Source organism: Electrona antarctica, assembly GCF_951216825.1.
Source record: "Electrona antarctica genome assembly, chromosome: 23".
Taxonomy (NCBI): Eukaryota; Metazoa; Chordata; class Actinopteri; order Myctophiformes; family Myctophidae; genus Electrona; species Electrona antarctica.
This window is the reverse complement of record NC_136804.1, coordinates 28046544-28067283: the sequence shown is the minus strand read 5'-3', so window position 1 is coordinate 28067283 and position 20740 is coordinate 28046544. Positions and strand designations below refer to the sequence as shown.

Below are 20740 nucleotides of genomic sequence, written 5' to 3'. Positions count from 1 at the left end.
AGCTCTCTCTGCTTTAGTCATAAAATGGTAATTGGTCAATACGTCAGCTATATTATTTCATAAGGTCCACATTTATGTCTTCCTGGCTGGGTCGGGTCTCTCGGAATGTCGGAAATAATCGGAACTCGGTCAGGCTCGGTGCCGCCATTTGAAAGAAATCTCGGAACAGGTCGGAATCGGACGAAATTGTCACGGATCCACTCGGGTTTTGTTTAACTATTTGAAAATATTTTCGGAATGGGTCGGTATCGGTAATATGTCACAGATTCATTTCGGATTTCGGAACCATTTTTTTTTACCCGTGAAGAGCTCTAATATGAGGTGCTGTGAATGAACGATAACCTTCTGAAGAATACAGCACCAGCTCTGACAGTGAGATTAAATCCGGTTCCGGGAACCGATTCTGGTTCCTCAATGTTGGATTCTCCGATTCCCGATTCCCAACCCTAGATGTCGGAGTGAGACATACACAGATATACAGTATATGTGTGGGCCGCCTACCTGCTGATGGTCTTGATGATGCTGTCCAGCTCGTCGTTGGAGGGGGGGTTGCGGCCCCCCATGGGGAACACCAGGTTGATGGGGTCAAACAGGCGGGACAAGGACTTGGAGAGGTAGGCTGCCTCGTAGGGCTGGAGGGAGTCTTTCAGAGCCTTCTCTGGACTGCACAGACACACACACACACACACACACACACACACACACACACACACACACACACACACACACACACACACACACACACACACACACACACACACACACACACACACACACACACACACACACACACACACACACACACACACACACACACACACACACACACACACGCACGTCACACACACACATAAGCTCACATCGCTTCGCAACGCAATAAAAAACAACGTAACACGGCGCAATGTGAGCTTGTAGATTTTGCTCGATAATATCAATATATACTAAATAGACATGCACAAGGAAATAAATCAGTATAAACATAAGCAACGGCTACTAACTTTACCATGGTCCCCATACAGTGTACACATGGACCCTTACAGTATGTCCTAATGGAGCACATGATAATCAAGTGGTTTTCACCCCTTTTCATAACGGTGCATTATGTATAGAGGGTATGCGCATGCATAAAGTGAATGGGAGATCGAGTGGCAAATCGAGTGGCAAAGTGAGTTTAATGTTGTTTAAAGTCATTTAATGCAATCAGATATGACTTTTCTGTTTGGATGTATGGGCTGTCAAGGCCAGAAAAGTTTTTCCACTCAGTAGGCATTCCCGCATGATTTCCGGGTATGATGATGATGTCACGCGCATACCCTCTATTCGGCATTTGAGCCACAAACCACCATTTGATGATATTTAGCCTCTCACACCCAAAACGTAGAATATGTTGTTATCGTTGGATACGGTTTTGTCCACAATTCCATGCTGGTACCATAGGAGAGATAACAGGCAAACATTGGTCAAAAATAACAATGATTCATATACAATGCCTTGGTTTCAGCTAGGGACAACTCCACAGAGTACATTAAAACTAATTGGGAAAAAGAGTTGGAGATTACCATCACTACAGAGGAATGGGTAAATATGTGCAAAACACAAATTACGTCCACCAACTCAAGAATGTGGAGAGAATTCTGTTGGAAGAACCTAATGAGATTCTTTATTACACCTAAAATTAAGTCAAGACAATTGAAAACAGAACAGCCATGCCCAGACAGTGTGGCCACAAGGGAGCGGGCCACGCTCATATATTCTGGACTTGTCCTAAAATTCAGAAATACTGGCAGGATATCCACTCCACTCCACTCCACTCCAAAATAACAATGATTCTCCGTTCTCAAATTGCATAGACTTTTTGTAAGTATATGCGTCGCAGATAGATGTTTAGCAATCATTTTAATCTTGAAAGTGTACACTTTACACTCTCAAGAGTTAAAGATCTATCATTGGTTACCAACACACTTCCATTTAGCTGGGGACCACCTGCAACCCCCTTCGGGGACCACTGGCGGTCCCCGGACCACTGGTTGAGAACCAGTGTCCTAAATGGAGCACGTAAGATAATGCGATGACCGCATAATGCGTACGTGTTGACACAGATAAATGATGCATGGCCCCATTTCGTAACAAGCTTTGAGGCAATTCTTGCCTCAGGGCAAGAGGTGTGTGTGTGTGTGTGTGTGTGTGTGTGTGTGTGTGTGTGTGTGTGTGTGTGTGTGTGTGTGTGTGTGTGTGTGAGTGTGTGTGTGTGTGTGTGCGCGTCCCCCATGCCATCATCATCATTTCATTATTATTCATCACCATTAACCAGTATGTGCATTACATGCATTGTAGAGCGTGGAGTGCCTTGCTAGTTCTTAGATAGGCGTTTATATTGTAAAGCACTAACTGATGGTGTGTGTGTGTGTGTGTGTGTGTGTGTGTGTGTGTGTGTGTGTGTGTGTGTGTGTGTGTGTGTGTGTGCGCTTGTATTACTATACTTGTGAAGACCAAATGGTCCTTGGTTTGAGTTTGTCAGTTGTTCCAGGGGGTCCCCAGCTAAATGATAGTTTGGAACTCTGATTGTACACAAATGTGTACTCTCAAGAGTTAAATTAACATTGATTTTAAAATATAACTTGGGGGTCCCAGAGATAGAAAATGCCATTAAATGGTGGTCCGTAGACCAATTCATGTCAAACTGGGGGTCCTTGAAATTAAATGGGTTGAAGAATCACTGCTAGAGGCGTAAAACTCTACTCTTATGGGGGTCCCTGGCGTATCTCTTCAAATGGGGGTCCGCAGGGCTAATTAGTGTCAATTTGGGGGTCCTTGACATGAACAAGTTTGGGAACCACTGGTCTAGAACAGTGGTTCCCCAAACTTTTTAGCTCAAGATCCAAAAGAGAAATTAGACATTTGCCTGCGACCCAAACTAGTGAAAATTGTACATCTACTAACTCACAAGGCATCGCAAACTTTTATCTTTATTCTTTATGGAAATTATTATATTTTATGATTTTATTCATGCAATACTTAAAATAACTAACTAAAAATGTTGAATTGTTTTTAATTGATGAAAAGATGTGACTTTTTTGTTTAAATCTTTGAAATAAATATGTATATTTTTATGTAGGAAACGGAAAAAATAAACAAAGAAAATAAAAATAAAAACAATTGGATATTTACCCCCCCACCCACTGGTTATGAAACAGTGGTCTGGAACTTCTCCATAATCGGAATCCTTATTGGACTCAAAAACCTGGCATCGGTCGGGCTCGAGGTATAATGTGGCATTACAGCTGCCATCCTGTGGGTGGCTATTTAGATTCTCAGAGTGATAGCTGATAGGGCAGTGTTGATTCTGCCGACTACAATATTGACAATTTCGTCAACAAAAAAAAATAGACTAAAAATATTAGGGAGGGACTAGCGGAGAAGAGATCCAGTAGAACTAAAAGACGAATAATTTCATGTTTGGTTGTGCTCGGGTGTTGCACTCTGAAAATAGCAGATCTATAAGCTCACAAGCTCTTGTAGATCGGCAATTGTCAGCATGCAAGTGTAAAAGACAGAATCAACTGTATCAACGATGACATTTTTCTCAAAAAGACTATGACTAAAACTAAACAAAAATGTGCAAAATCAACACTAACACAGGGTGGTGAGACACCACTGTTGCGTGGAAACAGAAGTTAGCTTGCTGCCGCACAGCAGTTTACGCATAGAGTATTAAAGGGATAGAGACTGAACCGGAGCAATAGAGTTTACGTCTACTCACTTGTAGTCCTGTTTGGCCTGCGTGAACAGGTCCTGGCCGTCCAGCTCTGTGGCAGACATGTCCGGAGGCGCATCCGTCCCTCCGCTGCTCGTCAGCGCCCCCTGTATGCTGGCGCTGTACTGCTGCAGCCGGCGCCAGAGGTCATTGTATAGACGCAGCAATTTGGGATACTCCCCTTCCACCGCCTGCTTCAGGAATGTAGACGCTTAAGAGAGAGAGGGGGTCACATTTAATTCAATCCAGCTCATCCCAACCTCTAGGCCAGGGTTTCAAAGTGGGGGCCGTGGCACCCCTAGGGCAGTGATACTCAAACTCAGGCTCGCGGTGCAATTTTGACTGGCCCACCAATCAATACAAAAAATATACATACCGTATACAAAAATAGAAAGAATGAAGTTATTATCTTATCTTTAATTACATGTCTATTACATGAATAATCATCAGGAAGGCAAAACTGTGTGTGCATTCATTCGCAAAGCAGCGGAACATCAAGTCATCTCGGACTCAACTGCCTGACTCCATTCAGAGCAGCTGCAAAGATGAGCCTCAGCAAGCGCCGAAAAGAACCGGCACGTTAACCCAAAATGGACATGATGCCGTCGCTTTCATTTTACCATCTCATGCAAATTCAATACCACTATGTATAATTTGCCAAAAAACAGTGACAGTTGTTAAGATCGACAATACAAGGCACCAATGACAGACAGAAGTTACCAAGTATCATTAATGTTGTAATTTTATCAACCGGCTCCTGTCCATTCTTTGTAAGGTGGCCCACCGGTTCAGCTATTTGAGTATCCCTGCCCTCGGGTGTCGTGATGCAAGTCCAAGGATGCTGCAGGATACTTGGTTCAGTTTAACCACTTTAGACTCTATATTACTTGCACGGTACTTGGTGCGTTATTTTTCAATCAACATCGTACACCAAATCGCTTTGCCGAAAATAGCTGATCTACAAGCTCACAACGACACGTTGTGAGTGTGTAGATCAGCAATTGGTTTAACGTTATTTTCAATCTGTTATAATGGAAACTGATATTCTCTCAGGGTTTGACATGATGTATTTTAGGGGGAAATATGTACATATTTATGCAGCATAATATGACATAAATGTAAGGTTGTAATAATGTAATTCAGAGGTGCCCTGAGACAAAAATGTTTGAGAACCACTGCTCTGGGGGCAGTGGGGGCTACTGGCCTACTTAGAAGAGAGGAAGAGGGATCTAAAGTACTATAGAAGGAAGACAAATGACAGGTGTAGCTTCTTTAACACTTGAAGTCTACAGAAGATGGAGACAAAGCTGGCAATAAATTAAAGGTCAGACGAGGAGAGGCTACAGTTTGTCCCAAAAGCTTGCCAGCCATGTGTCCACAGCCAAGCATACTGCGTTGTCACTATGACGGATGGCTGTCCTAATGTTCGCCCCGTCTTTTCTGGAGTTGGGCGTAGACTCACGTCAGGTCTCTTTGATGAATGTCAAGCTGGACCTCGGGGCTGTCTCAGGCCCTGGCCTTGCGTTAAACTCAGATGGGAGTTCCATAGGGACACGCTGGGGATACGGTTTATAAACTCAGATGGGAGTTCCATAGGGACACGCTGGGGATACGGTTTATGCGGCAGTGTCAAGGTCAACGACAAAAATAAAATGATGATGTGTGTAGAATAGAGGGTTGTAATGGGAATTTTAGAATGCCAACTACAGTGCCAAATTTATGCATATTGTGTATTTATCTTCCTTCCATTAAGTCTCTTTGCTCACCAATGTGCTCAGTCTAATTCATGCAGCTGTCAATCTAACAGCTGACTTGACTCCTCCATGCTGTCAGCAAAGGTATACTTATTTGTGTGTCACCCTTATGTTTAGCGCACATCCGTATATGGACAGTTAGTATTTGCATCGCTGTTAAAGGGACACTTCACCCTTTTTGCCAAATAATATATATCAATGACGTTTATAAGATTTAGAACACTTTCCTGGCGTTATTTTTTGTGTCATCTCTGGGTTTAGATATTTTAGATTAACGGATGGCTCTGACGTCAGAGACACTCTTCCGTATTGCTACCGGACTACATTGTCTCCTCATACTGCAGCTAGACCAGCCCCAAAACACAGCCGTCACGGACACTGCGATTTGTTCCACCTACAACCTTCGTTGACCGCACCCCCACATGCGCATTTGTTATTGTGTTTGTGTCATGTCGCCGTCGTCAGCAGAGCAGCACCAGAGAGACGCGCTATGTTGCCACGAATCCCCCCCCCCCCCAACTCTAGATTTATTATAATGATATGAAGTGACTTGCCATAAACCATCCATTAACTCCCCATTCATCCAATTTGCATCTGCTTGTATTAAACAACATTAAACTCACCAACATTGCAGCTGTAGGGAAAGCTTGAATATCCACTTTCAAACTGCAAAGCTTTTGTTTCATAAAAATCCACCGAATCTTTTTCCCACTCAGCTCTGCACTTAGTTTTTCTTCTTTTTTAGTTCTATCTCACTACTAGAACTTTCTGACTCTGAGGTAGATAAGATTTTTGGCTGTCAACAGCATCCATTTGTTTTTTCAATGTTGTGGACCGGAGCGTGGTGAAATAGTTGCTAAGATACGATCGTACCGTATTTGGCAACTAAAAGACCTGTCCCGTAATGAACCGATACGGGACGCACTTAATCCCGTATTTTTGTCTCGTGGAAAAATGACAGCGCGTTATGGTGATTCTCAGTCACTCGCTCCCATGCAGTAATAAGAAGGGGCAGCCGACTGAGCTATAGGAACAGGAAAGCAAGACACTGGAACCTGGTGTCTGGAAGGGCGCTAGGCTCAGCTCATTGGTCAGTACTCTTCATAGGCATGCAGCAGAGCCAATCACTATGCAGTATCGTATCTTAGCAACTATTTCACCACGCTCCGTTTCCACAACATTGAAAAAACAAATGGATGCTGTTGACAGCCAAAAATCTTATCTACCTCAGAGTCAGAAAGTTCTAGTAGTGAGATAGAACTAAAAAAGAAGAAAAACTAAGTGCAGAGCTGAGTGGGAAAAAGATTCGGTGGATTTTTATGAAACAAAAGCTTTGCAGTTTGAAAGTGGATATTCAAGCTTTCCCTACAGCTGCAATGTTGGTGAGTTTAATGTTGTTTAATACAAGCAGATGCAAATTGGATGAATGGGGAGTTAATGGATGGTTTATGGCAAGTCACTTCATATCATTATAATAAATCTAGAGTTGGGGGGGGGGGGGGATTCGTGGCAACATAGCGCGTCTCTCTGGTGCTGCTCTGCTGACGACGGCGACATGACACAAACACAATAACAAATGCGCATGTGGGGGTGCGGTCAACGAAGGTTGTAGGTGGAACAAATCGCAGTGTCCGTGACGGCTGTGTTTTGGGGCTGGTCTAGCTGCAGTGTGAGGAGACAATGTAGTCCGGTAGCAATACGGAAGAGTGTCTCTGACGTCAGAGCCATCCGTTAATCTAAAATATCTAAACCCAGAGATGACACAAAAAATAACGCCAGGAAAGTGTTCTAAATCTTATAAACGTCATTGATATATATTATTTGGCAAAAAGGGTGAAGTGTCCCTTTAAGACAAGACTATGAGGACTGTCTGAGGATGGGGTGGGGGAGGCTTGCGCCCGGAGGGGCTGCTGGAACAGGCAAGGAGGCCTGTTCCTCACTCTCTGTATGTTGTTACTCTGCTGAATCTTCTTAATAAATTCTCAATAATTCACCCTGAAGAACTTTGTCATTCCTTCATCTTTGGAAGATTATTTAATCTACAACAGGGTTAGCGCAATGTTCCCACAACGCAAGGGTGGAACTTTAGGGCATTAAGAAACTAGTCGACTATTCAACTAGTCGACTAGTAAATCCACAAGTCGACCTTGTTGGTACTAGTTGACTAGTTGATAAGAAAAAATAAATAATAAGAAGAATTCCCGATTTTGTAGGCCTCAAGATCAGGTAGATTATAGTTATAGTCACTCACCAATGTACACAGTTTTTAAATGTACAAATATGTATTAACCAAAAAAAAAAAGTAAACTAGGCAACTAGTCAACTAGTAAAAATGACTAGAAGTGAATGCCCTAGGAGATACTACTACAGCAGTAGTAGTATCAAATAATCGGGGTATACTTTCCAGAGGCTGACCAGGGCAGGAAGCCCTTCGCCTATGTCTGAAAAAAGCTTCCTCACATAATTGAGAAGAGCTCGACCGACATACCGGTTTGGCCTGTATACGTATCGCCTCGGACATAATTTGTGTTTATTTTGTATGTGTCTGTTTCTCATGAGTTGGAAAATGTATTAGAAGATTTTGCACTTTTTGCCAAAATATTGGTTTAACCCATTTTGGGCGGGAACCCCTTTTGGTGTTAGCATTATGTTATGCTTTAGATATTGAAAAATAGCAGATCTACAAGCTCGTAGCACGCCACCGAGTGGCGCGCTACGAGCTTGTAGGTCTGCTATTTTTGAAAAATCAAAGAACCACTGACATAGAAACATAGCTTTTTCAGAAAACTGTCAGGATGCAGAAGACATTTTTAGAATCTGATCTCAAAATGGGTTAAAAAAATAAAAGAAACCGCAATTGGTGGACAGAAAGTAGTTTTTGCCACTAAGTAGGCATTCCTGCATAACTTCCGGGTTTGATGATGTTGTCACGTGCATACCCTCTATTGCTGTCCATCTGGGCCGCCACGCTCTCTTATCTATCTGTCCTGCAGTCACTGCATAACAATGGTTTACATAAGAATGCTATACACAATGTGCGCATGGTCAGAATATACACGCAATAGTCGATATACAGTTATATACAGGGGTGGCGGTGGCTCAGGGGTAGAGTGGCTGGATGGTAACCGCAAGGTTGCCAGTTCGAACCCTGTGGGCTCCCCCAGAGTTACGAAGTGTCCTTGAGCAAGACACTGAACCCCTAATTGCTCCTGATGTGCTAGTTGGTGCCTTGCATGGTTTCTGCCGCCATCGGTGTATGAATGTGTGTGAATGGGTGAATGTAATGCACAATCTATGTAAAGTGCCTTGAATAAAGGCGCTATATAAATGCACCATTTACCATTTGTGACTACAATTGACTGAGGGACTGCCATTGGATTTTTTTTAATTTTCGTTTTTTCATGTCATATGAAAGCAGGGAATCATAGCTTCAAATTGACACATTGGTTGTTCAGTTTGACCCACCAGTTTTGAAGATATGGCTTATAGAGTAATGTCTTGCAGAAAACAGCGAGTTGAGAAAACAGGCGTGAAAGGTTCACTTCTGTGGTCTCTAACATTACACCTAGCTACATGTTTAAGCATTTATTTCATATTTACATGTCGATTTCAGCTCTGACACTTATTTCAGACATGCTCTAGTATGTGAAGAGTCTGCCTGTGCTATTAACTCATTTTTGAAAAAGAAAAAAAAAAAGTTTTTCTCCTCTGGTGAAAAGCTGGATTTTGCGCAATGGCAGTCTCTCAGTCAAATGTGGTCACATTTATATACCGGGCGGCACATACTGTATGCAAACAACACATAGGCACATGCTCACAGCGGGGTGTATTATTGTACAGATTGTTGGGTGCAATGTTAGGAACAGGATAGACACGAGCCAAGCCCGCCTCTCTTCTCTAGCTCCTTTTTCACACTTTGTTGTTATTCTTGCGGCGTTGAGTGGGAGCGCGCAGATATTCTTGGCTCTTTACATTCTTTTCCTCACCCACCCATTACACAAGAAATACAGTAGCTTAGTCCCCACCGCCCCCTCAGGTCAAGAGGAGAGGACAGCAGGATTTGGTTGACTAAAAACTATGACGAAAAATGTGTGACTAGATTTGACTGAGTAAATGGTAAATGGTAAATGGTGCATTTATATAGCGCCTTTATCCAAGGCGCTTTACATAGATTGTGCATTACATTCACCCATTCACACACACATTCATACACCGATTGCGGCGGAAGCCATGCAAGGTACCAACCAGCACATCGGGAGCAATTTGGGGTTCAGTGTCTTGCCCAAGGACACTTCGACATGTAGACAGGAGGAGCCGGGATTCGAACCGCCGACCCATGGATCATTGGACGACCTGCTCTACCTCTTGAGCCACAGCCACTGAGAGACCTGCCATTGCGCAAATTCCAGCTTTTCACCAGAGCAGAGGAGAAAAACGTATTTTTCATTTTTTTCCCAAAATGAGTTAATAGCACAGGCACTCTTCACATACTAGAGCATGTCTGAAATAAGTGAGTTGAAATCGACATGCAAATATGAAATAAATGCTAAAACATGTAGCTAGGTCTAAGTCCACAGAAGTGAACCTTTCAAGCCTGTTTTCTCAACTCGCTGTTTTCTGCAAGACATTACTCTATAAGCCATATCTCTAAAACTGGTGGGTCAAACTGAAAAAACAATGTGTCAATTTGAAGCTATGATTCCCTGCTTTCATATGACATGAAATAACGAAAATTCTAAAAAATCCAATGGCAGTTCAATGAAATTAGTTTTTTTCACTGATGAAAACTAAATAAAAACTAAGCTATGATGACTTAAACTATGACTAAATATAGGCCTACTGACAATTTTGTCAAGAAATTAAAAACTAGACTAAAATGTTAGGGAGGGACTAGTGGAGAAGAGATCCAGAAGAAAAGTAATTTTATGCTCGTTTGCGCTCGGGTGTTATAGCAGATCTATAAGCTGTATCTTATGGTATTTAGTCGACTAAAATAAAACTAAAACCTTTCAGGTGACTAAAATATGACTAAAACTAAATGGAAACCAAATCAACATTTGCTGTCAAAATCAACACTGGAGAGGAGAGGGGAGGAGAAGAGGTGACGAGACGTATTACTGTACCTGTGGTAGCCCTGTGGAACTCCACGGACAGAATGTTGGTGACGTCATTCCAGAAGGTGTACATTATGTCAGGTTGGCTGTCCTGTGGGTCCAGTATAGGTCCAGCATAAAGACAAGAGAGTGAGAGGAAGAAAACAACTTAGACCCTCTACTCTTTGTAAAAAAAACACAGACCTGAGATGCAAATGTACCAAATCTCTTCACCAAAAAAATAGCAGTGTGAGCTTGTAGATCTGCCATTTCCTTTTTGGCTAATGTTCTCCCCCAGTATATGGATGCTAGGGAAAGTTCAAGTGGTCTACAAACTCATACCATAGTAAAAAATAAATAAATTACATGGCCAAATTTGGGACACCTGGTTGAAAGTCGTTAAGGGACATTTATGGTTGAGGGAGAAAATAAAAAAGGTGTCACAAATTATATTACACAGTATGTATAACACTGCTTCTCAACCTGTGGGTTAGGGCCCACATGGCCGCGAGGATATTGAAACAGTTGGCAAATGATTGGCAGAAACAGATTTGAGCAATATATAAGAACTTAGTTAGAAGTTACTGTAGTTCTATTGATCCAAGCCGAAACACGCGTGATTGATCTTTAACCCATTTTCGGGCGGGAACCCCTTTTAGTGTTTTAAGCATTATGTTATACTTTAGCTATTGAAAAATAGCAGATCTACAAGCTCACAGCGCGGCACCGAGTGCCGCGCTACAAGCTTGTAGGTCTGCTATTTTTTTTAAATTGTGAAAATGCGTCACAAATCTTTGAATACCGGTATATTCTTTCAGAGCGAACGTTTTTAACTCAAGTCTTTGTTTCTGAGGGGTTCCTGGAATAACATATTTTCAGATGGGGGTCGATGGCCAATTACATATAATGATTGGGGTCCTTGACATGAAATATTGAGCACCACTGATAGAGAAACATAGGTATTTCAGAAAACTGTCAGAATTTAGAAGACAATTTTTAAATTTCGACGTCTGGCCTAAATGGGTTAAAATAAGCATGCTCTGAGAATGCATGCCGCCCACCCATATGGCTGCCGAGTTAAGTGGTCAGGGTGGGCTGCGGACACTTTCCAGAAAGGGGTGACAGCCAGTCTGAAGTGCTGTGTGCACAAGGTCTGTGCATTAGTGCGATCCGTTCAAAGCTTCCACCGGCGAACACAATGAACACACATGCTTCTCCTCCGAGCGAGGCTGGCCAGGCATGCTCACACCCACACTCCACATCTTGAGCTGTCGTGGAGGAGGGAATCGTTCTCTTTTTGATCCATGGCCATTAGTACAGACGATTGGACATAAGCAGCTATTCCTCCCACATTACCCTTAGTTGTTAGTGGAACTCTCTGATATCGATGCTAGCCTGTGTGTTCTGCTGTGAAGCCTAATTCGTACTTGGTCATGTGATCAGTGTTGTTTGCAGAAAGTCTGTTGTTTTGGGTGTTTAACGCCGTCATACAACAAAGTAATAATATAAATTTGTGGTAACCAACCTTTTCAAGCCCAAGAGCCCATTTTATTCCCAATTGTAAGCCATGATCTACCACTCTAAAATAGGCTATGTTTATAAAAACACTTAGTTTTTTTTGAGATTTCTGACAGGCTCAATGCATGTGCACACATCCACACAAAGACTATAGTTTAAATAAGAATAACTACTGATAGTTATATAATCAATGCCAAAATATTAAGACAAATGTATTTTTCCATAGTCAGTAGTCACTGCTTGCCTGTGTAGGTATAGTAGTGAGTGAGAGGCTGTTATGTGGGTTTTTATACCATAGATAGTTCTGTTCTGATATGCATGACTATTATGCACAAGTCAAGTTGTGCATCACAACGCCACAACACGGGGGATAGCGGTCAAACAAGAGAACAAACGAACTCTGCAGTTGATGGCCCGATACACATGTCTGGGGCCATCACGGCACTCTGGCTGCCTGTCAGTCTGACACCCGCTCACCCCTGGATCTACTTGAATGGCTCGTGCGAGCTACTGGTAGCTCCCGAACCCCTGGTTGGTTACCCCATTATTATTAGAGCATTTCTGGATGAAGGCCCATTTGAAAATCTGAAAAGTGTTTGCCTAATTAACACAAAACGCATTATATTAGATGTCTGTATTATCCACTAGGGAAAATAGTTTTGCTCGGGTCAATGCATACATTAAAGACAAGACAATACAATAAATAGATTGAATAGAACACAACATTATGTTTTTGATGGGCGCTAGCCCCTCCTATGTCCAGCTTACAATGAATGGACAATTTTACGTCATAGTGTAAACACAAACATTGTGTAACACAAACATTGATATGTTGTATATATATAGGAGGCTTTCAACTCTCAACTGTCAGTAAGAAGTCAGCGATGATGTACGATGATAAGAGCGCCCCTCACTTCACACAGGTGTGATTTTTAGATATACAAACCAACTGCCGATGTATACAAACAAACAACATCTCTGAAAACGGTACTGAAATCCCAATCAACATATACATGTCTGTTGTTCCGCGTTTTCAAAGCAAGGCAAGGCAAGTAATAAGGTCAAATAAATAGAATAAATAGAAATAATGGAATAAAATTACAGTGCGGCATAAGAAAATAACAGGCAAATAGGTCTTCAGCTTTGATGCAAAGGAGCTGAGCATTGTAGCAGTGACCTGCAGGTACCTAGCAGGGACCTGCAGTTTTTTGGGAGCCTGTTCCAGATACACTGCATGGTGCATTAAAAAACGTCATGCTGTTTCTTCCACGGTAGGTTTGGACTCTGGGGACAGAAAGCTTCAGACAAATGTCCCCTCGCCGCAGGTAAGAATAGCACTACGCCGCAGTCAAGAGAGGTCATTCTCAATGTCAACCTTGTGTCATTGGACAGAGGTTATTGAACAGCCACGACAGAGAAACACCTGCACAAATAATTAAGCCTGTTTAACCCATTTAGGCCTGGAATGCATCTGTGTCACTTTAGCGTTTAGCGACATGAACTATTATTTTATACTTTAGCTATTGAAAAATAGCAGATCTACAAGCTCATAGTGTGGCACAGAGTGCCGCACTACAAGCTTATGGATCTTATAGAAGCTTATAGATTCAAATCTTTGAATATATATTCTTTCCCAGCGAGCGTTTTTAACCGATTGCATGCCGCCATCTGGTGGCTAAACTCGGTGGTGTTGCCGGAATCCTGCAGAAAACGACACTGTTTTGACAGCTGTGAAAGAGTCTTTTGTTGAACCGGACGTGATTGTGTGATGACACATAGCTTCAGTCTTCTCTAGGTGTAAACAATGGTTTAGTACTCGCAAGGTCGAATTAAAGTTTTCTTAAGCTCTAAACATGGGCCATTAGCTCCATCTGAGCCCTATAAATGCTTTAGATCACGTGCGTGAATGTGGAGATTTGGGATATTCGATGACGTCACACCATGGGTGCCACTGGAGGCTATAGTGACGGATGCTAAAAACAGCTAACAGACGGTAAATAAAACACTATTAATTCTGGATTAAATCACATTAAAGAAATACGAGATTTTTCGGGGTTGGCAAAAGGAGGGTTTACGGTTTAACCCCGAGATATCGAAGGTCTGGCAAATATTGTGTTAACTTATATCTTTACTTCTGGGAGGTCCCTGGAACAACACATTTTCAGATGGGGGTCCGCAGCCAAATACGTATTATTCAGAAGACGTGTTGTAGAATCTGGTCTTAACCCATTTTGGGCAGGAACCCCTTTTGGTGTTAGCATTATGCTATGCTTTAGCTATTGAACAATAGCAGATCTACAAGCTCATAGCGCGGCACCGAGTGCCGCGCTATGAACTTGTAGGTCTGCTATTTTTGAAAAATCGAAGAACGACTGACATAGAAACATAGCTTTTTCAGAAAACTGTCATTTTAAAACAGACATTTTTAGAATCTGATCTCAGGTCAAAATCGGTTAAAGGGATAAGTCAAGTGACGGAGTGAAGCCCCACCGTACAGACCCAGACATCCAGACAGAGACACGCTTTGATTAGCTAATGGATGTTGACATGTGTGTCTGTGTAAGCTCCATTATCGTCCCATCGCCAGACCCTGGGCAGCATCTCTGGCACGGCGGCCTTGCTGCAGTGGTTCTCCACCTGTGGGTCGGGACCTCCAGGGGGCTCCCCGCGTGCGCTGTGGGGGGTCCCCTGATGCAGTGGTTCTGCAGTGGTTCTCCACCTGTGGGTCGGGACCTCCAGGGGGCTCCCCACGTGCGCTGTGGGGGGTCCCCAGATGAGAGTGAAGTGACCATTTAAGGATTTTTAAGACCTTTTTAACACATTGATTGCCAGGTATGATGAATTACCGGTAGTTTTTTCGACCTGATTTTGTCGACCCACGCGGTTCTTTAGTTGTATTACGGGCTGTTGAATATAGCTTGTTTTGACCAAAAACGCGATATAGGAAAATAATCGAAAGTATGACGTTATTACAAGTATTGAAGTTATTTGTCATATCTGACATGTGACATGTTTGATGGAACTAAAAACCCCAAAATAAATGTAATTTGTTACTGTAATTTATTTTCCAATCCAATGTTGCAAAAAAGAAAAAGAAAACACAAATCAATGATTAATAGCAATTATTTCTGTGACAATTAATCGTCGAGTAAAAAAGGTACCTGGAGGCAGGGCTACAGTATGCATATGGTTGCTGTAAAAAAGGTACCTGGAGGCAGGGCTACAGGATGCATATCGTTGCTGTAAAAAAGGTACCTGGAGGCAGGGCTACAGTATGCAAATCGTTGCTGTAAAAAAGGTACCTGGAGGCAGGGCTACAGTATGCATATGGTTGCTGTAAAAAAGGTACCTGGAGGCAGGGCTACAGTATGCATATAGTTGCTGTAAAAAGGTACCTGGAGGCAGGGCTACAGTATGCATATCGTTGCTGTAAAAAAGGTACCTGGAGGCAGGGCTACAGTATGCAAATCGTTGCTGAAAAAAAGGTACCTGGAGGCAGGGCTACAGTATGCATATGGTTGCTGTAAAAAAGGTACCTGGAGGCAGGGCTACAGTATGCATATCGTTGCTGTAAAAAAGGTACCTGGAGGCAGGGCTACAGTATGCATATGGTTGCTGTAAAAAAGGTACCTGGAGGCAGGGCTACAGTATGCATATGGTTGCTGTAAAAAAGGTACCTGGAGGCAGGGCTACAGTATGCATATAGTTGCTGTAAAAAAGGTACCTGGAGGCAGGGCAACAGTATGCATATAGTTGCTGTAAAAAAGGTACCTGGAGGCAGGGCAACAGTATGCATATGGTTGCTGTAAAAAAGGTACCTGGAGGCAGGGCTACAGTATGCATATAGTTGCTGTAAAAAAGGTACCTGGAGGCAGGGCTACAGTATGCATATAGTTGCTGTAAAAAAGGTACCTGGAGGCAGGGCTACAGTATGCATATCGTTGCTGTAAAAAAGGTACCTGGAGGCAGGGCTACAGTATGCATATAGTTGCTGTATAAAAGGTACCTGGAGGCAGGGCTACAGTATGCATATCGTTGCTGTAAAAAAGGTACCTGGAGGCAGGGCTACAGTATGCATATGGTTGCTGTAAAAAAGGTACCTGGAGGCAGGGCTACAGTATGCATATGGTTGCTGTAAAAAAGGTACCTGGAGGCAGGGCTACAGTATGCATATCGTTGCTGTAAAAAAGGTACCTGGAGGCAGGGCTACAGTATGCATATCGTTGCTGTAAAAAAGGTACCTGGAGGCAGGGCTACAGTATGCATATGGTTGCTGTAAAAAAGGTACCTGGAGGCAGGGCTACAGTATGCATATCGTTGCTGTAAAAAAGGTACCTGGAGGCAGGGCTACAGTATGCATATCGTTGCTGTAAAAAAGGTACCTGGAGGCAGGGCTACAGTATGCATATCGTTGCTGTAAAAAAGGTACCTGGAGGCAGGGCTACAGTATGCATATCGTTGCTGTAAAAAAGGTACCTGGAGGCAGGGCTACAGTATGCATATCGTTGCTGTAAAAAAGGTACCTGGAGGCAGGGCTACAGTATGCATATCGTTGCTGTAAAAAAGGTACCTGGAGACAGGGCAACAGTATGCATATCGTTGCTGTCGGGTGGAAACCTTCTCAAGTCCAAATCCCTTCCATTTTAACCCATTTAGACCTGAGATCAGATTCTAAAAATGTCTTCTACATCCTGACAGTTTTCTGAAAAAGCTATGTTTCTATGTCAGTGGTTCTTCGATTTTTCAAAAATAGCAGACCTACAAGCTTGTAGATCTGCTATTTTTCAATAGCTAAAGCATAACATAATGCTAACACCAAAAGGGGTTCCCGCCCAAAATGGGTTGGGACCAAGCCCGAAGGGACAGTACTTATTGTATTTGTCTGCTTTTTTTCCTTCCACTTTTAGAATTCTCCTCCGGCCAAAAATAGCAGTTATGGCTGAACCGTGAGTATCAGAGTATAGTCTTTAATTTCGGCACAATACAGTCATTTCCATCAATTAATTTACAATGCCTCAATGCCTTAATTCGATTGATTGTTTTGATCGAGTCCCAGCGCTAATTGAACTGAAACATGGGGATACGAGGATTCTGCCCCGACAGCGACGATACCCGAAAAAGGCTTTAGCGTTTCAACCGCGCTCACAGATCAAGCGGAATGGCTCTCTCAGCATGGTTGGAATGAAAGGAAAGGGAGCGGGGTAGAATGCCTGTGGAGGTGCAGCGCCAGTCATTTAGACGTGCCATTAGATCTCCAATTCACACTTCTATCTCCGAGGTCATTGTTGAGAGCATTGTTTCCATAGTAACCCCAGCGACTCTGGTCTCGACAATGTGTACGGGAGGAGGTTAACCCATTCAGGCCTGACGTCGAAATTTAAAAAAAAATGTTTTCTAAATCATGAAAATTTTCTGAAAGATTTTATAGGCACAGACCTACAAGCTTGTAGCGCGCCACTCGGTGGTGCGCTATGAGCTTGTAGATCTGCTATTTTTAAATAGCTAAATTATAACGGATTGGGCGGATGTGGCTCAGGAGGTAGAGCAGGTCGTCCAATGATCCCTAGGTCGGCGGTTCGAATCCCGGCTCCTCCTGTCCACATGTCGAAGTGTCCTTGGGCAAGACACTGAACCCTACATTGCCTCCAATGAGTTGGTCGGTGTGAGCTTGCCACCATTGGTGTCTGAATGTGGGAAGTGAGGACGCTGGCGTCGACTGTTCGCCGCTTCACCTCCCAATGTATGAATGAATTAACCATTGTAAAGCGCTTTGAGCACTTGGAAAACCGCTATAAAAATGCAATTCATTATTATTATAACATAATGTTTAAAACACCAAAAGGGGTTCCCGCCCAAAATGGGTTAAAGAGGATGACGACAAGGCGGATGGTGGTGGTGGGGATGATTGGCGGATGAGACTAAAAACAGCTTAATGACTACATTCTGCTTTTGGTACTGGTAAAAAAAAAAACGGTCCGCCCCGGTAACAAGATAATATTATGCACATGCTCTACAGGGAGACACGCAACAGGCCAACAGCACACGTCACACACCAAGGCCCGCTCGATCCTGATTGGAGGAAGGCCCCTTCTATCCTGATTGGATGAAGGCTTTCTCACCCACCACCAAAGCTGAAACTAGGGTGTTTTTTACCCCTGCAGTTCACTGGGGATAGGGAGGAACTAATTATATGGTCAGCACACTCTATAGAGCGCCGTAGTCACCCCTTTCATGACGACGCCAGGCCCAGGAAATAATTCCCAATGCATTTTTCCCATAGACATATCAAAAAGTATTTATTTAAAGACCTTTTAAGCGTCGTACAAAGCCAACTCGAGTCGTGACAAATCATGACAATAAACACAATATTTTGGACCAAACAAATAATTACAAAGAAGAAAAACAAGAAAAAAAGTGTTGTAACCTGCCGTTTTCTTCTTCTTTCTAATCATTTGTTCGGCCCGAAAAATTGTGTTTGTTGTCATGATTTCTCACAACTCGAGTTGGCTTTGTACGACGCTTAAAAGGTCTTTAAATAAATACTTTCTGAAATGTCTGAGGAAAATGAACGGGGAATCATTTCCTGGGCCCTGGTAGGGGGCGGGTGGGACTGCGACGCTCTATAATAGGGAGGATTATCACAAAAAAGGGAAAAAAAGTAATATTTGAATTAAGTGAAATCACCTTAAAAGTACATTTCTGTACCTTTACTCAATTTAATTCCAGACTTTTGCTTGTAACAGTATTTTTTACATTGCAGTATCGATACTTTTACTTTTTTGAGTACTTTTGTACAAGCAGGCCCGGCGTCACAGGGAGCCGTAAGGTGGTGACACCCCCTCAACCAGACCATTTTGCCCCTCCGTCAAGACTGACTCTCTCCCCCCCTCCCTCTCCCCCTCTCTCTCTCTGTAATTAGCGAGCAACAGTGCAACACTATCTCTCTCTAGATAGATAGATTACAACTTTTAAGATTTTATATTATGCACATGCCATGGTCACATGCTTTGATGAGTAAACCTTTGTGGAGATCTTCTCAGTTCTCATTATATGCTAGTTACTGCCATTCAGGATGGAAAATTAAATCCATTTGGATTTGGGGAGAAGTAGTTTCATAAGGGGCTGGTATGAAGTACTTGATATAAACAGAAAACGTTCAGTTCACTAGTCTACACTACACTCTACAACTGCCTTCATTTCATCCGATTGTCTGTCTGGCAGGCACTTAACAAGCGATCGTTAACTGTGTCTGTTAGAGAGAGGGGCAGAGAAGAGTGGCTTTGCTCAACTTGATTTATACTTATATTCTCCACTCGATATATCATGCAGCCTTACTTATTAGCCTATATTTTGGCTATCTTTTCAATTTCGATTTTGGAGACTCAGACAATTAATCGGAAAATCGATTAATCGTTGGCATCCCTAATAGGGACATAGGTTGGGACATAGGGACATTGCTGTTCCTTGGAGTGGTTGCACAACTCAAAAAATGTAGTTTTGAATAATAGATGTCGTGGTGGGGACCCTAACCCTTGATGCTGAATGCCAAGCACGGAGTCATTGGGTCCCACAGACTTTCGCATGACCACGAGCACGGGGGATCTAACACCGCCCTAAATATCTGGGCGGACACGCTTAACCACAAGGCCACTGAGCAGGTCATGCACACACAATGACACATGTGCGCGTACGCACAGTCGCGCACACACAATGACACATACGCATGCACACACACACACACACACCCCAGGCGCTACCCTTCATTCTGCAGGGAAGTCATTAGTGGCTAGCGTGCTGGTATAGCTCTAACCCTCATTAGTTCACACAAATGAGGGTTAGAGGATCATGGACTACAAGTGGGAAACTCACAAACACACATTGTGCACATGGGCAAGTAATCGCACACACACACACACACACACACACGCGCACACAGGTTTGTATTACTATACTTGTGAGGCAAAAAGAGAAAAACAAAACAACACAAAGACAATGTAATGTTGTCATCAACATTACATTGTCTTTTTTAATATTTGTGTCGTTTATTTTGAAGCCGAAAATAGCCAATCTGCAAGCTCACAACATAGATTCCGTGGTTTCGTGCTATTCTCAGTGCAAGACACCGGCACGCAACAAGATATAAATCAGGCATAATTAGTAGCGGTTTGATAGAAAATGCGCCAGGGTGCCAGCCAGGCTTTTGTAACCTGGCAAAAATTTTCAATGTCCAGAGGTTAAACCGTTTCATGATAACGTGATCCACACCACACTACACACTCTTTAAAGTCACTTAACACACGTAATAAAGCACAGACACCGTAAATTGCAGTTGAGGTTGTATATTGAAAGTTCAAAGCACAATTAGTTCAGTTTCGTTCTCATACAGCTCCCGTTTATATCCACTGTTGCACAAAACCCGACAGTTAAACTCCTTGTAAACCATCAGCAGCACCAGCAGAGGAGAACCCTCTAACCATCTCGGAGAGAGAAGTGCGTACAGCCTTCGCACGGGTCAACATCCACAAGGCAGCCGGACCTGATGGGATTCCAGGCCGGGTCCTTAAGGCATGTGCAGACCAGCTGGCGGGTGTCTTCGCTGACATCTTTAACCTCTCCCTCTC

At 43.0% G+C, this 20740-nt stretch overlaps 1 protein-coding gene across 3 annotated transcripts in view; it reads right to left on the bottom strand.

Moving 5' to 3' along the window:
- The window catches only part of cog5 (component of oligomeric golgi complex 5), a 119675-nt gene that overhangs the window by 21768 nt on the left and 77167 nt on the right, over window positions 1-20740 (bottom strand). For all 3 annotated transcript variants that reach the window (XM_079494829.1, XM_079494830.1, XM_079494831.1), the window contains exons 11-13: window positions 10632-10713; window positions 3761-3965; window positions 502-663 (exon numbers count right to left, since the gene is read on the bottom strand). In XM_079494829.1, the coding sequence (XP_079350955.1) occupies window positions 502-663; window positions 3761-3965; window positions 10632-10713 (449 nt within the window). The remainder of the gene's footprint in view (window positions 1-501; window positions 664-3760; window positions 3966-10631; window positions 10714-20740) is intronic.